This window comes from Tursiops truncatus, chromosome 13 (assembly GCF_011762595.2).
Source record: "Tursiops truncatus isolate mTurTru1 chromosome 13, mTurTru1.mat.Y, whole genome shotgun sequence".
NCBI classification, from domain to species: domain Eukaryota; kingdom Metazoa; phylum Chordata; class Mammalia; order Artiodactyla; family Delphinidae; genus Tursiops; species Tursiops truncatus.
Window position 1 is genome coordinate 20,899,256 of NC_047046.1, and position 14,366 is coordinate 20,913,621.

General features: G+C 58.3%; 1 protein-coding gene across 1 annotated transcript in view; it reads right to left on the reverse strand.

Annotated features, from left to right (window-relative positions):
- The window catches only part of MN1 (MN1 proto-oncogene, transcriptional regulator), a 47,755-nt gene extending 40,876 nt beyond the window's left edge, over positions 1-6,879 (reverse strand). Inside the window, exons 1-2 of the mRNA XM_073790267.1 lie at positions 6,719-6,879; positions 1,339-6,527 (exon numbers count right to left, since the gene is read on the reverse strand). Coding sequence (XP_073646368.1) covers positions 1,339-5,095 — 3,757 coding nt within the window. The 5' untranslated portion in view covers positions 5,096-6,527; positions 6,719-6,879. The remainder of the gene's footprint in view (positions 1-1,338; positions 6,528-6,718) is intronic.
- Between the last annotated feature and the right edge of the window lie 7,487 nt (positions 6,880-14,366).

Genomic DNA, 14,366 nt, shown 5'->3' on the forward strand with positions numbered 1-14,366 from the left:
CCCGCCCCCATCCCCTTCTCCTAAAACCTACCATCACCTTAAACCCTGGGTCAAGAGATGGCAAGATGCAGGATGTGGACTAGGAAAACTAAGGCAGAGGAAAAGAACCTTAAGAGAAGGCGAGGATGGGGGATGTATTTTTTTAAGACACGGTTAAATCGCCAGCTACTGACTCCATGGTAACATTCAGCCTGGTGAAACCAAGGAAATCCAGTGAGTATTTAAAAGAAAAAGGTAGGCATTGTGGGGGTGGGGGTGGGGGGGTGAGGTAGGAAATGATGTTACGTAAAAAGTCCCCATTAAAAAATAAAATGGATAGCTACCGCAGCCCAGTCGTGTTTGGGTTAAAAAAAAAACACTATTATTATTTTATCGGCAATGGTGGTCCATTTACTGACCCCCACCCCACCCACCTTAAAGGCCTCCAGGCCTGGTGGGGAAAGAGTGCTTAGAATGCAAAGGAGAACCGGGACCGGACATCTGTCACCAAAGCCAGGCGAGATATTGACAAACGCGGGTCCTTTGTGTCTTAAGAATATATATCCATATCCCCATACACAAACGAAGCCCTGGCCGATTGGTCTGGTCTCTGCCAAAGTGGACCCCACTCCAGCCCAGGCCCCCCCATCAAATGTCAGGGAGGTGCACTCTGAAGACTGCCTGCCTCCTACCATCCCGACAGGTCTCCAGTTTTTCAATGAAACTCTAATAGTTAAGAAGAGACAAAACAGTTATTCATTAGGAACAAAGGTCAAATTAGGCGTTGCCTCTGAATGATGCTGCAGACACCAGAACTGGTCACTTTTTTTTCCCAGAGATGCTGGCACACGGAAGGGAACTCAAGCTGAAGGTTGGCTGACTAGGAAAAGGTGGGGAGGCATTAACACAGCTTCCCAGGTGTCCTGCCAGGAAGGGGGGGGGGTGGCAAACAACTCCTGAAAAGTGGAACGAACCTCAATGTTGAAGGTGAGGAGGGGGTCTGAGTGTGAAAGGGAAGGGGCCTAGTGCTCTGGGCACCCAGTAACTCAGCTAAAACTTGAGGGGGTGGGGCTCTACAATAATCGCCAAAGGGCTTCCGCCTAAGTTGTTACCACCCTCTGGAACCAGAATCTACCTGGCAGCACCTGGGGGGAGGGAAGGGGTCTGCCCACAGAGCCCTAGGTGTAACCAAAGGAAGGGCACCCAGCTCTGAACTGGGCATTAGGAAGGCCCTGCGCCCTCCTGACCCCAAGGGACACCACCCTTTCATGGAGCCTTCAAGGCAGAAGCTAAGGCCTGCAATGGGGGTGGGACGGGTATCCACCAGGTGAGAAGGGAACATGGAATGAGTGCATATACCTTCTTTGCTGTTGGGGTTCTGGGGTTTGGCCTTCTCCCAGGGTGCCAGCGTCTTGTCCTCGTCTGCGCCGTCCACCAAAGCCTTGTCGGCCGGCAGGTACCAGGTGGCGCTGTGCTCTGCCATCAGCGAGTCCAGATCGATGGTGCTCATGGCGCTCTTGACGGCCTCGGAGCAGCAGCTGCCCAGCTCGCTGTCACCATTCTGCGCACCAGAAGCCCCCACAGCACACTCACCCTTCTTGCCACCTTTGAGCCCCAGGGGCTGGTCCTCAGAGATGCTGAACTGCTGCCTCTGCAGCTGGATCTGTGCCTGGAGGATCTCCAGGGGGTGGATCTCGTCAGGCGGCGGTGCGCCGCTGCTGCTCGTTGGGGTCCGGACCTGCTCCAGGCCCGGCGTGCCGGGATGGCCCGTGCCCCCGCCGCCGTAGCTGTCGGGGGTGGAGGTAGAGGTAGACAAGATGCCCAGGCCAAGCGGGGCTGGGGGCGCCTTCGGTCCATGTTCCCCGGCGCCCAACCCGCGGGGAGGGAGTTTGGGCGAGCCTGTCACCAGAGGGCTCCTACTCGCTTTGGCCAGGGCTGGGGGGTTGTCGGAGCTGGATGACACCTCGTCCTCGTTGGCGTAGCTCGTGCTCACCTCGTCCGAGGCGAACTCGCCCGCGTGCGGGGAACTACCGTCCGACTTTGCCCCACCGTCCAGGGACGCCATGAGGTCCGGCTGGTCCCCCAGGAGCAACTCGGCCCCCTTCCCCCACGAAGGCGACGTGAGCGCCTTCTCATGAGGCGTAGGCGCCCCGCGCGCCTCGCCTGTGGAGCTTCCCCCGACGGCTGCGCCTGGCGCCTGCTGTTGCCCTGGGCTCACTCCAGGCGCGCCCCCGCTGTCCGGCGCTGCCGAGTACTTGTCGAAGAAGGTCCCGGGGCTCACGTGACCACTGTCCCTTTTTCTGCGACCCCGTCCCCGGCCGCCGCCCCCGGGAACCGGCTTGCCGTCGTTCCCCGACGTTGATTCCAGGGTGTAGTTGGGGGAGAGGCTGGTGCCATCTCCCTGGGCGGGCGGATTGGGCGGCCCAGAGGCTTTGGAGCCGCTGCTACTGGTCCCCGACTGGCCTCCGGGCCCTGCGGCCCCAGGAGCAGTCCCTCCTGGGAAGTAATCCGAGCCCGGGTTGCTGGCCATGGCCGCGCCGTCGGTCTCGTTCTGGCTCAGTTTCCTCTTGCCCTCGGGCGGGTTCTTCTTGTTGAAGGTAACGTTGAGGTTGGGGGCTCCAAGGCTGGCGATCATGTTCTGGCAGGCTGTGGAGAGTGCAGCCAGGCAACTCTGGCCGAACAGGTTGTCCTTGGAGCTGGGCTTGTTGAAGGAGCCCAGCGAGAGCGCGCCCAGCTTACTGGCCGAGGTGCGCTGGCTGGGCTGGAAATCAGGCTGCTGCGGGTATGCGCCCCCGCCGCCGCCGCCGCCGCCCGTGCTGCCGCCGCCCCCGCCCGCGCTCGGGGGCGAGTTCACGCCTGGGCCGCTGTGCGGCGTGGCCTGCCGGTTCGCTGCGCCGAACGGGAAGCCAGGCTGGCCCCCGAGCGCTGGCGCTGTGAAATCGGGCGGCTGGGGCCGGCGCTCGGAGGGAGCGCTGGGCAGCCCCACCCCAGCCCCGGGCGACTGCAGCTGCCCCAGGCTGGCCAGGCTGCCCCCGAACTGCAGGCCAGGGGAGGGCAGCGCGGGCACGTGGCCCTCTCCGGGCATCCTCAGCGGCTCCTGCAGAGAGCCCCGGAACAGCACCCCCGAGCCACCGGGCGGAGGGGGCGGCGCCAGTCCGGGGTCGTGCGGGCCGCAGTCAGCGGGCAGGCCTGAACCTCCCATCCTGCGGGGCAGCAAGTCACCCGGCGGCGGGTGCGGACCTGGGAACCATGCACTCTCCTGCGCCAAGTGCTGAGCCTGCTGCTCGAACGTGCCCAGGCGCCCGGCGCCCGCGCCGCCGCTTTCGCGCTCAAAGTTCGGCTGGGCCAAGCCGCCCACTGGGCCGCTGTGCACCAGGCCGCCCTGGCCCACGTCCCCGGGGTGGCCTAGCTGGGCCAGGTTGGGCTGGCGCAGCCGCTGCTGCTGATTCCGCGATGCCATCTGCTTGATCATGAGGGCCGCGTTTTGGCGTTGCTGCTGCTGTTGCTGCTGCTGCTGCTGCTGCTGCTGTTGCTGCTGCTGCTGCTGCTGCTGCAGGGACTGGTGGTCCGGGGCCGGATGCTGCAGGGGTGGCCCCGAGGGGAAGCTGTCGGGCACAGGCGGCGTGAACTCGCCGGGTAGGCCGGAATAGGCTGAGGGCGAGAGGTGGTTGTCCAGAGCGCCGTTGTGCATGCTGCCGTTCCACGAAGCGCAGCGATCCACTCCCGCGCTGCCCGGGAAGTCAAAGCGCGGCCTCTTGGCCACATTCATGTAGGGGGGTGCGTCGAAATGCTGCAGCCGCTGGTTGGGCGTCTGCTGCGGAGGAGGGTGCTGCATGTTGAATACAGGCTCAGAATAAGGGTGCATGCTCCGGTTCTCCAGCCGGTGGATGGGGTACTCGAACTGCGCGTGTTGGCTGGGCAGCATGGGGCCCCCGTCCTGCAGGCCGCCGCTGGGCGTGCCCGCCTCGCCCTGCTGGGGACGCGGGAGCGCAGGCGGACACGAATTTTGCCGGACCAGAAGCCCAGGCGGCGGCGGCGGCGGCGGCGGCGGCTGTTGCTGCTGCGGAGGCGGCGGCGGCGGCTGCTGCGGGGGCTGCTGCGGAGGCGGCGGCGGGGCCTGCTGGGGAGGCTGCATTAACGGGTGCCTGGAGCCTACTGCAGGCTCCAGACCCACGGGCATCTTGCGGGTCCCGCCGAACCTCTCGAAGAACACTCCGTGCTGCTGCTGCTGCTGTTGCTGCTGCTGGGCGTGCATTTTGGACAAGCCCACCATGCCTGCAGCTCTAGGCATGGCCGAGGCACCCGGGAAAGAGCCCCCGGGAACCTGACGACCCGCTGCATAATGAGGCAGCTGCCCCTCAGAATCAGAGGGGGAAAACATGTCGAAATGTCCCGAGGGCGGCTCGCCCGGGTAATTGTATTCCAGCGAGTCGACGGCTCCTTGGTTCGCCACCCTCCGGGGCTCCAGACTGTGGGAATCGGAGCCACTGGAGGCGGGCAGGCCATGGAAGGAGGCGGCTCGGTTAGGGCTCTGGTCCAGCGGCAAGCATGGGGCAGGCACGGCGTGGCCTGAGGCGCCCGAACTGTGGAAGTCCGGGAGGTTCCCAGGTCGCTGCGGGCCGAAGCTCTCCGGCCCCTGGCTCTCCGCCAGGTGATCATAACCCTCGGCGAAGGGCGGCTGGCTGCCCAGGCCGCCGGCCGCGCCGCCGTAGCCGAGCAGACGACCCCCGTGCAGGCACGAGGCCCCAGGATCCGACCCGCCGAAGTTGCCCCCGAAGTGGGGGTGATGCTGGTGGGGGTGGTGGCCTCCCGGGTGGCCGTGGTGCGGCTGTTGGCCTCCAAAGAATCCGTGCACCGGCTGCGCCTGCAGCCCCCCCGCGTGCAACTCCGAGTGGCCGCGCGCGTGAAAGCCATAAGGCTCCATGTTCATGCCCAAGATCGGGGATTCGCCCAGCCCGCTCATGGCAGGGTCCACGGGGCCAGGGGGTCCCCCCGCGTGGAAAGCCGGGGCCTTAAAGTGGGCGTTCATGCTTAGTCCGGCCTCGTTAAAGTTCCTCTCGCCCTGGCCAGCGTTCCTGCTGTTGATCTGGGGCTCGAATTGGTCCAGCCCAAACATACTTGGCGGGGGGCGGGGAGATCAATAGGGCATGACAGCCTGATCTCCGCGGCGCGCCTCCGGCCAGCTACTCGTTCCGGCCCTGGGTTGGGCGCTCCGGGACGCTCAGCAGCGCAGGGACGCAGCGCGCACCGCCACCTCGCCCGGCTTGTGAAGGCTGGGGGTTATCAGCTCCTCTCCCGAAGCTCTCGCTCTGCCCGACGCGGGCCTCTCACATCTTGCGGCGCCGCGGGGCCTCCAGGAGCCGTGTTGGGGGGCCCATGCCCTGGGACGTTAGCACGGCCGCGGGTGGGTTTGTGGGGAGGGGACGGAGCTGCGGGTGACTGAAGACAAAAAGTTAAGTGGGGGGAAGGAGTCGGGAAGGAGGGAGGGAAAGCAGAGCAATCACCTTCTTAAGTCCGATTGGTTTGGGTGGGGAGCCCCTGGACGCTGCCTGAAGCCTCCCGGAGTCCGTGGCGGAGTTGCTAAGGGGCCAAGCAGAGAGACCCTTCAAAGCCGTGGCTGGCGCCGGGGCAAAGACCGAGCGGTCCCTCCCCCCTCCCCCCGGAGTCCCCGCGCTCCGCAGCCCGAGCCTCAGCCAAGCAGGATCCGCTCGCACAGTCCCCGTCGGCCCGAGCAAGCGGCTACTGCTTCTTCAGGGAGTCGGAGGACTGGAGGCTCCGCTCTGCATCACCGGTGCCGGTCCCAGAGCCGAGAGCTCAGCGGGGCTGAGGAGGAGGCGGGTGCCCGGGGTTGAAACCGAGGGTTGGTGGAAGGCGCGGCTCCCCTGTTCCGCGGCGGGTGCGCTGCACCCCGGCGCGCCGCTTCGCGGCCACGTCCGCCGCCTGACGCTTCTGTCCTCCGCTGTTAGGTCTCTGAGTTCGCAGGGATCTCCGCGCCCCGTTCCAGGCGCGGGCGGGCAGCAAAACGAGGGATTGGGTCGCTCCAAGGCTAGGGTTCCCTGCCTCCCCGCCAAGGTGCTTCGCAAGTCGCCCTCGGACCCAGGGAGGGGGGCGTACGCTGGTTGGGGGCCACGCTGGGCTAGCAGGCTAAGGCTTTCCGGCTGCGCTCTCGGAGCCCGGAATGGGAGGGAGGCGGGGGCAGCTCTGGGGGGTCCGCGCACCCCTCTCCTGGCTGGCGGGGGGGCTCTGCGTGGGGCGTTCCGAGGGTCTCGGCTCCCCTCTCTGTGTCTGCCTCTCGCCCAGAGCCCGGAGAAGCAGCAACAAGTTTTGCATTTCAGCAATCAATTTCAGCCATTACATTTGCACCAATCAGCGCAGCCCGAGCTCCGGGTCCGGGGCGGGGCCCGCTTTTAAGGTGGTCCTGGGTGCTGACTGCTGAGGCCCCCACCACGAACCCGCACTTCGCCAGCTCGGGGGTCCCCAGCGCCGGTCAGCCTCGGGGTCCGGTGCCAGTGCGCTGCGGGCGCACCCTGGCCTCCTCGCGCATCGGTCTGGAGAGGGCGCAGGCAGAGAATGGCGGGAGCTTGGCTTTGTTCACCCCCCTTCCCATTCACCACAGTTCCCAACTCCCCACCCCCAACTGAAGTGAGACCTGCGGTGTGAGTAAGGGGCGGGGAGGTGGGCGGTAAGCGGTGCGGGGCGCTCAGACAATGGGGTCGCCAGGCAAAGATCCTGGACTCACCGCGGAAAGTCGCTAAGTGTCGACTGCGCTTCAGCTGGAGCGAACCCTCGGCTCTCCACCGCTGTCTGATTACTTGTCGCACCCAAGTTAGCCGGACCTCGGATTTCCCTGGAGGTGAAAGCAGACGGGGAACCCCGAAGTTAGGGATCGCCTCCCTCACTAGGGCGCGCACAATTGTTTCCTATCCCCACTGTCTAGGGTTCCCGGTTCTCAATGGCCGGCTTCCGCCCGGAGGAACCATAACCACTGGGCCACTTTATGGGGGGCATATCGGAGCAGCCCAGCGCCAGAGCGGCCAGGCAGTTAGGAGCCCCGAGAAGACCAGCGCGCAGAGGGCCACACTGGCCGGCCGGAGCACCCTAGTTCAGGCACCCCGGTCAAGGCCCAGGCCCTCTTGGGGCGCGAGGTTGGCCTCCTTAAGAGATCAATTAAACTGAAGAGCCCAAAGAACGGAATTGGGTTGTGATACTAAAATCAATAGGAGTAATTTAATATCTGCCCTGCTCTTTATGAAATATTTATCCCAATAATCTTAGTTAAAATGTTTAGATCTTCCTGATCCCCACTGAGTCTGCAATCTATCTTGCAATTAGAAGTTGGGAGTTAGAGGTGATGGAGGGTAGAGGAAGTATTTATTCTCTGTGCCTGCATGTGTGTATTTTCCTCCCTAAAGCGTCTGTACGGGAGGAAGGGGGAGCAGGCTTTTAATTTTCCTTGCCATAAAATAGCACGAGGCGATTTTGCTAGCAGACCAGCATTCTTAGGAGAAGGGGAGAAAAGGGAACTTTCTTTGAAGTGCCCCTGATATCGCTATTAAATCTAAATAAAATTAAGCATGGTGTATAAAAATGCCTTTTCCCCCCAACAAAAGAAAGTGTTTATCGCCCAAGACTGTCTAGCGTTTGCTAAATTGCGCATGAAATCTGAAATGAAATAAACGTTATAATAAAACCAACCCCTGAGCCCTTTTTATTTTAAAACCTCAGATTGCACTTCACCGTCGCGGGGCGGGGAGTTAAAAAGTTACCAGGACGAGCGTGCGGATTCATCGCTCCCCAGAGTTACTGCTGGGAAGGCAGACGCTAGGTGTTCCAGAACCGAAAATGCCAGGAAAATGGGCTCAATTTAGACGGAGGGGAGGAAGAAGCAGGGTCTTCAGGGACTCCGGGAGAAAATAACACCCCCCCTTCGATAAGAATAAAAATAAAAGCAAACAATAAAAACCTGCAACTTTAAAACTCAGAGAGCAGAAGCAAGCTCAGATCCAAGGCCCTTCGTGGGACCTCCCTGTTGTGGATGTCTACAGATATTTTTTTCCTTTTTGAAATTAAAAATGAAAATTACCCCCACCAAAAATTAGGTCCATAAATAAGCATCCGGGAAGAAGTATTTGTACAGGGAGGTGGAGTTTTAAAAGGATTTTTCTGCAGGATCAGGTTGTTGGTCTGTGATTAAATATTGATTTTGTGTAATTAGTTTTCATGTGAACTATCCTCTTGCTGATAGCTTAGAGGTTTCAGAACTAGAAAAGAAATGGAATTGGACATGGAAATTATTACTTAGCAAAGTGACAGGGAAGTGAGAGCCGAAGAAAAGACTGAGGCTTGGCTGATTTCGGCACAAAGAAATAAAGGGCGTGGGTAAGCCTCCAGTGACCTCCCCACCCCCACCCTGGGGCCCCAGGCCAGAGCTGGGGAGACCCAGAGCCTCCTGGGCAGGAAGGAGACAAGTAGAAGGAATGGCTGCCACAAGGAGGACCCTGCATGGGCAAAGACCTATGCAAAACCCATGACATCTGGTCACATACCTGGTCCAGAGTGGTGGGTTCTGGGTTCTGGGTGCCTCAGGAGGCACCGTTTAAGGGCTTTATGTCTCTGTGTGTCTGGAGAGAACAGGGACAGTTGGGGCCTGTCTGGAGCCCTGGGTGGGCCAGGGCGGTGGGAAAAATGACCCGCAGACCTGCAGGTCTGGGGAGACCCCGGTTGGGGTGTGCTGTTGGCTGAGGCATGACTTCACACGGGGCTGGGAGAGGGTCCCCTGAACACCTGGGCAGGTTTCCTGTGGAATAATTCTGTGCGTTCCAGGGAGGGGTGGTGTGGGAGTATTTTTCTGGGACTGTTTCCAAGAGTTAAGTCTACAAGGTGTGTGAGTGTCTGAAAGCAGAGTGTGTTTGGGCCCGGCTGTGTTTCTGTTCAGAATGTGTGTCTGGGTCACCTTTCCTTAACACTAAAGAATGTTGTGCGGGTGTGTGGCTTGTGCCTGCATTTGTGTCTTGGCCCGTGTGTGCCGGTGCAGGGCACCTGCGCATGTTTGTGTCCATGCCTGTGTGTGCCCACGTTCCTGTGTCTCTGGGTGTCTCCGTGAGCGTCCCTGTCTGCCCCCCAGACCCATGCTCCTCTCTGTGGATGCCTCTGTGTTTGTACCTCTGTGTGTGTGGCTGCCTCACACCTTGCGTGCCTGCATCTCTGCTCACGTGTGTCTGTTTTCTCTGCGAGTGTGAGAGGCCGTGCCCCTGCCTGTGCCCATCTGTGCCGGTGGACGTGCTGGCGTGTGCGCCTCCACGGTGTGGGCGCCCCTGCGTGTGCCTGTGTGTGCATTCTGCCTGCACCGGCCCGCAGCTTCTTTGAAACAGACACATTGCCCCCTAGTGCTCAGACACATTCAAAGTTCCCACCCGCTGGTGCAGAGCCTGGAGCAACAGGAGCAGCAGGGGTTCCAACCCCGGGGCCTTTCCCTCCTCTTCCCCTTCCTTCGGCCTTTCCCTCGAGGGGCGCTGAGTGTGCTGGCACCAGTCAGAAGGGGTCTCCCGGGCAAGGAAAGGAGGAGACACAGCTGGACTGGGGCCCCAGAGCTGAAGAGGGATGCTCCCAGCTGGTGACAAGTGGGGAGCTGCCCCGAATGGCCCCAGGAGCCCCAGTCCCAAAGGGGACTGCAACTAGTGAGCCCCCCACTCCACAAAAAAGCACAAAACAACCCACACTCAACACCCTTTCCTCAGTAGGCACACAGCCTTCACCCTTGCCCATCAGGCCCCCAAAACCAATGCAGGCACACGCACTCACAGACACACTCACGCATACCTCCATAGTGGACAGATCAGCACACTGGCTGCTGGCTATTGAAGCCTCCCTGCTTTACATCCAGGGTCCCATTACATTTCATTTCATTTCATTTCATTACATTTCATTTCCTCCCTGCTTTACATCCAGGGTCCCATTACATTACATTTCATTACATTTCATCCTTGTAGCAACCCTTCAAGGTTGGGACTCTGAACCTGTTTTACAGATGAGGACATAGAACCTCAGACTGGGCAAATGGCTTTCCCAAAGTCAAAGAGTGGCAGAGCTGGGATTCCAAACCAATCTGCCAGACCCTGACCCCTGGCTCTTAACCACCACCTGTTCTACCTGAATGTACTAGTTCAGGCAAAGCGATTAGCACAGTACGGGGAACGTGGTAAGTGCCAAGAAATGTTGGCTACTTTTATCACTACTGCCATTATGATCATCATTAATATTATTGTGATGATGATTAGCACTATTCTCTGGGTGTCTCTCTACCACACCAGTGTGAGAAATTAGTGCACGTGCACGTGTGTGCAAGCGCACGCACGCACACACACACACACTTTTGTTCTCAGCCCGCTCCCCACTAACCCCCATCCCCTTTAGAGCTTGGAAGCTCACAGGAATCACAGCAGACCTAGTCTCTCTTGCAGGCAAAGTCCCCAGGAGGCCTGGAGGGGAACCTGCTTCCACTGACACCTCTCTCTCCTGAGTCAGCGGTGGAAAGCATGTGAGCTTTGGCATTGCACACCCAGATTCAGATCTTGGCTTCACCACTTCTCATCTGTGTGACCTTGGACAAAATACTTTCCTCTTCTGAGCCTCAGTTTCCCCTGCTGGGAAGGGGACTCATAGCCAGTTCATATGGAGCATAAGGATTGGCTCATAAGGAGACAAGGTTTTAAAAGGGGCACAGAGCATGGCAGATGGCGGGCATTCATTAGATGGTAGCCTCTTATTACCATTAGTATCATTATTATTTCTTCTGTGTTTGGATCCAGGGAGGTGAAAAGCAGAACAAGGATGCCAGAGAAACTGGGTTTATTTAACAAATCAGCCTTGCCTCACCAGCCAGTCTTTGAGAGAAAGAATGACTCTCTTAGGTGGTCACCTCAAACTCTCTCACCCCCGACTGTGCTGGCGTAAGCGGGTGCAGGCTCAGCATCTGTTCAGGGAGCAGCCAGGGCTGAAGCCTTTGGGGAAGGTCCAGCTATGGCCAGGATAGAGGATATGGTAGCTGGCTAGAGGTTAGAAGGCATGAGACCTTCATGTAGCCACAGGCTGCCAGTTGCTAGGCAACAGTATCCCCTCCCTCTCTCTATGCATGATGCCTGATATCTTTTGGGGTCTCTTCTCCATTGAATAAATACATATTGAATGCCTACTGAATGTCAGGGTTCAGCCTAGGAACTTGGGGAAAAAGTAGAAGATCCAGTCCCAGCCAGATCAAAGGAAACCTCGTATTCTATGCAAAAGAGACTACATTACACACTATAAGGGATAAAATAACTGTCTTAGGAGAGATGGATAATTGAGAAGTGTTCCCAGAGGTGGGTTTTGAAGGTAGAATAGGAGTTTAACAACCCAACCAGGGTCAAAAGACTTCCCAAGCAGGGGAATCAGATTAGAAGGAGTGTGGGAAGTTTTAGGCAGCACTTCGTTTAGAGTAGGACAAGGGAGGGGCAGGGTCTGAAGCCCAAGAGGTCAACAGGAACCAAGATCAGGAGGACCACAAAGGCAGATGGGACATTTTGGACATGGTTCTGGGGAGCCAGCCATGAAAGGGTTTTAAGCAAAGCCAAGTGACATAATCAGAGGCGAGTTTCAAAAGGACCTCAGGATCTCCCTTTTCTTTGCCTTCAAGGTAACCCCAGAAGCCATCTTCACTGGTTTCCCAGAAAACAAGGCCTGGGAGAGGGAAAATCCCAAGTTTGTCCCCAAGCAGCCAGCACAGATCAAGGCAATACCTGCTGGCTCTCCCACCCCAGGGCTGCTTGCACAGACAAGGGTCCCCTCCTGCCTCAGGGATGACAGATGCTGCTTCCTGCTGAGTAGGACTTCCCACCCTCAGCTGGGGGAGGCCAAGGGGCATTTCCAAGAGAGACATTCTAGGTTCAAAGCCCAGTTCCGCCACACACACAGTTCTGACCACATGACCCTGGGCAAGCCCTGGACTGGAGCTCCATTTTCTGGATCTATAGTAATACCTGTGTCCCAGGGTGTCCGGAAGGCTAAAAGTGCGGGAAAGCACCCAGCCTACACTCTATAACATGTACCATATACAATAGATATTCTCACAGTATATTATATATTCTATTATTATATTATATAGCTACCCTGTGAGGTGGGGTTTGTTAGTTTTCCCATTTTACAAAGGAGGAAGCTGAAGCACAGAGAGGTGAAGGGATTTGGCCCAGGTCATCCAGCAAGTGAAAGGCAGAGTGGGACTCACACCAGCCCCAGTGTGACCCCACCATCAGCCTGCAAACCAGTCCACAGTCTAAACAACTTGGGCCCAGGTCTGAGTCCCAGAGTTTGGGGCTAGGGAGGGGCATGGGAAGGGCCTAAGAAACGCCCCCTCCTCTGCCCCAGGAGTGCCCAGCCTGGGGAGGGATACCCCTCCTCTGCTTCTTCCTGTACCTCCCTGCTTCCCAGAGGCCCCCGGGGCCTGACACAGAGTTTCAATACAAGGGAGCCACTGACCGTCCCCTTGAACAATAGCTGGACGAGAAGTGGCTGTTTCCCAGCTCGCCTGGCCGAGTAGGGCCACCTGCACAGGACGAGAGCTCTGGCCACCATAAGGCATTTCGACTTCCCAGGGAACCAGACACACAGGGGCCTGCTTCCAGCATCAAACCCTCCCTGACAACCTAGCCTTCCCTCAGACACACTCCCTTTCCAGGATCTAGCTCAGAGCCAGCATGGACATCCAAACTGCAGGGCAACATGCCTAGCTGTGACCTGGAGGATCAGAAACAGGGCCACTGCCTGGAAGTATGAATAGCAACCTTGATAAGAGCTGCCCCTTATCTGAGCACAGAAGCTCTCCCAGACCTCATTTAATCTTGAAAGCATTTCCAGGAGGAGAGAATCTCCGTTATCCTTGGGAACTTTCTGGAGGCCACGAGGCTTGTCCATGGCAGGGCCCGGTCTCAAGCCCGGCCCATAGGATCCTGAGGCGATTCAGCGGACCTCCCCATCTATGAGGATTTCTCTTCCCCAGATGGCATCCAGCTATGAGCTTCTATTTTCCATTCCCTAAGCGGAGTGCACTGAACCCAGGCCCTGGTCCCAAAATAACTCAAACCAGCCCCACGAGCTGGAACTGAGGCCCCTGGCGACTCCAGAGCCCAGTCCAGCCTCCCCCTGAAAAAGTTCCCATTCAGCAAAAAAAAAAAACAAAACAAACAGGCATCATACATAAAGCATCACGCACCACACAATTAGTCAGAAAATGGGAAGTTCGGGAGGGTTCGTGATTATTCAACAAACCTATTTAGCTTGATCCCCCCCACCCCTACGTTTTCTCTCCCTGCAGCAATCAGCAATGTGGGCTCATTACCACCGAGAATCTAGCTGGCAAACCAGCTTCATAAACGGAACCAAACAAGCATACATGATGGGAAAACTTTGGACCAGCCAGTCATCAGCCAAAGCTTTTCAAGTCATGTCTCTGTTGCTCCCCCATCCCCACCCCTCCTCTGCTGGGGAAGGCTGCTGCACGCGGTATCTTCATGGGGCTGGGACGGGGGCTGGGAGAATCACCCCCAAGGCAAGGGGAAGGTCACCCAGACTTGGTCCCGCAGTGCCCAGGGCCAAGGACTTGTCTCCCAGAAGGGACCCGCTCTGTGTATCAGCAGCAGCAGCAGCCGCAGCTGCCAGGGTGGCCAGGTAGGTCCCTATTTGCTCAGCATTGTCCCATCCTTCTTTGCTTTCCGTCACCGAGGGGCAGGCTGGTGTGGCTCACAGCATCACACAGATCTGAGATCTGTGACCTGAAACAGGTCATTCCCTTCCCTGTGCCTCAGTTTCCTCATCTGGAAAAGCAGTTGTCAAAGGGCACTTGTGAGGATAGATTAAGTGTCACAGTCTCGCATTTCCCCTAGGAGGTAAGTGGAGGGGTTATAAGGACACGGAGGTGTCCTCTATAGGGCTTCCTGGAAGTGTGAACCCCCGTGTAGGAAATGCACCCCCTCCTCCAATGACTCACAGTAAGAGGGAAGTGGTCTCCAGTCTTGACGCTGTGCTGAGTTCCATGCGGAGTCCTCGCCATAAGGTTATTTCTAATTCCCACAGCAACCTTACAACAGGGTCCTTTGTGTGTGCCCATTTTGCAGAAGGGAATGTAGTGGAATGCACACCGCTTTGGGAAGGAGCGTGGGGAGAGTTCCTCCGAAAACAAAGCCCACACCTGGCACCCAAAGGGCCCCAGCAGGAATCAAACAGAACTCCCCAGGGAAGCCTCAGACTCCCCCCCACCCAACCCCCAACCCTGGCACTGAGGCTGTGAAGTGGACCCGGGACCAGCGGGCTTTGAATGCCCTTCCCACTCTGACGAGGAAATAGAGTCCAGAGAGAGT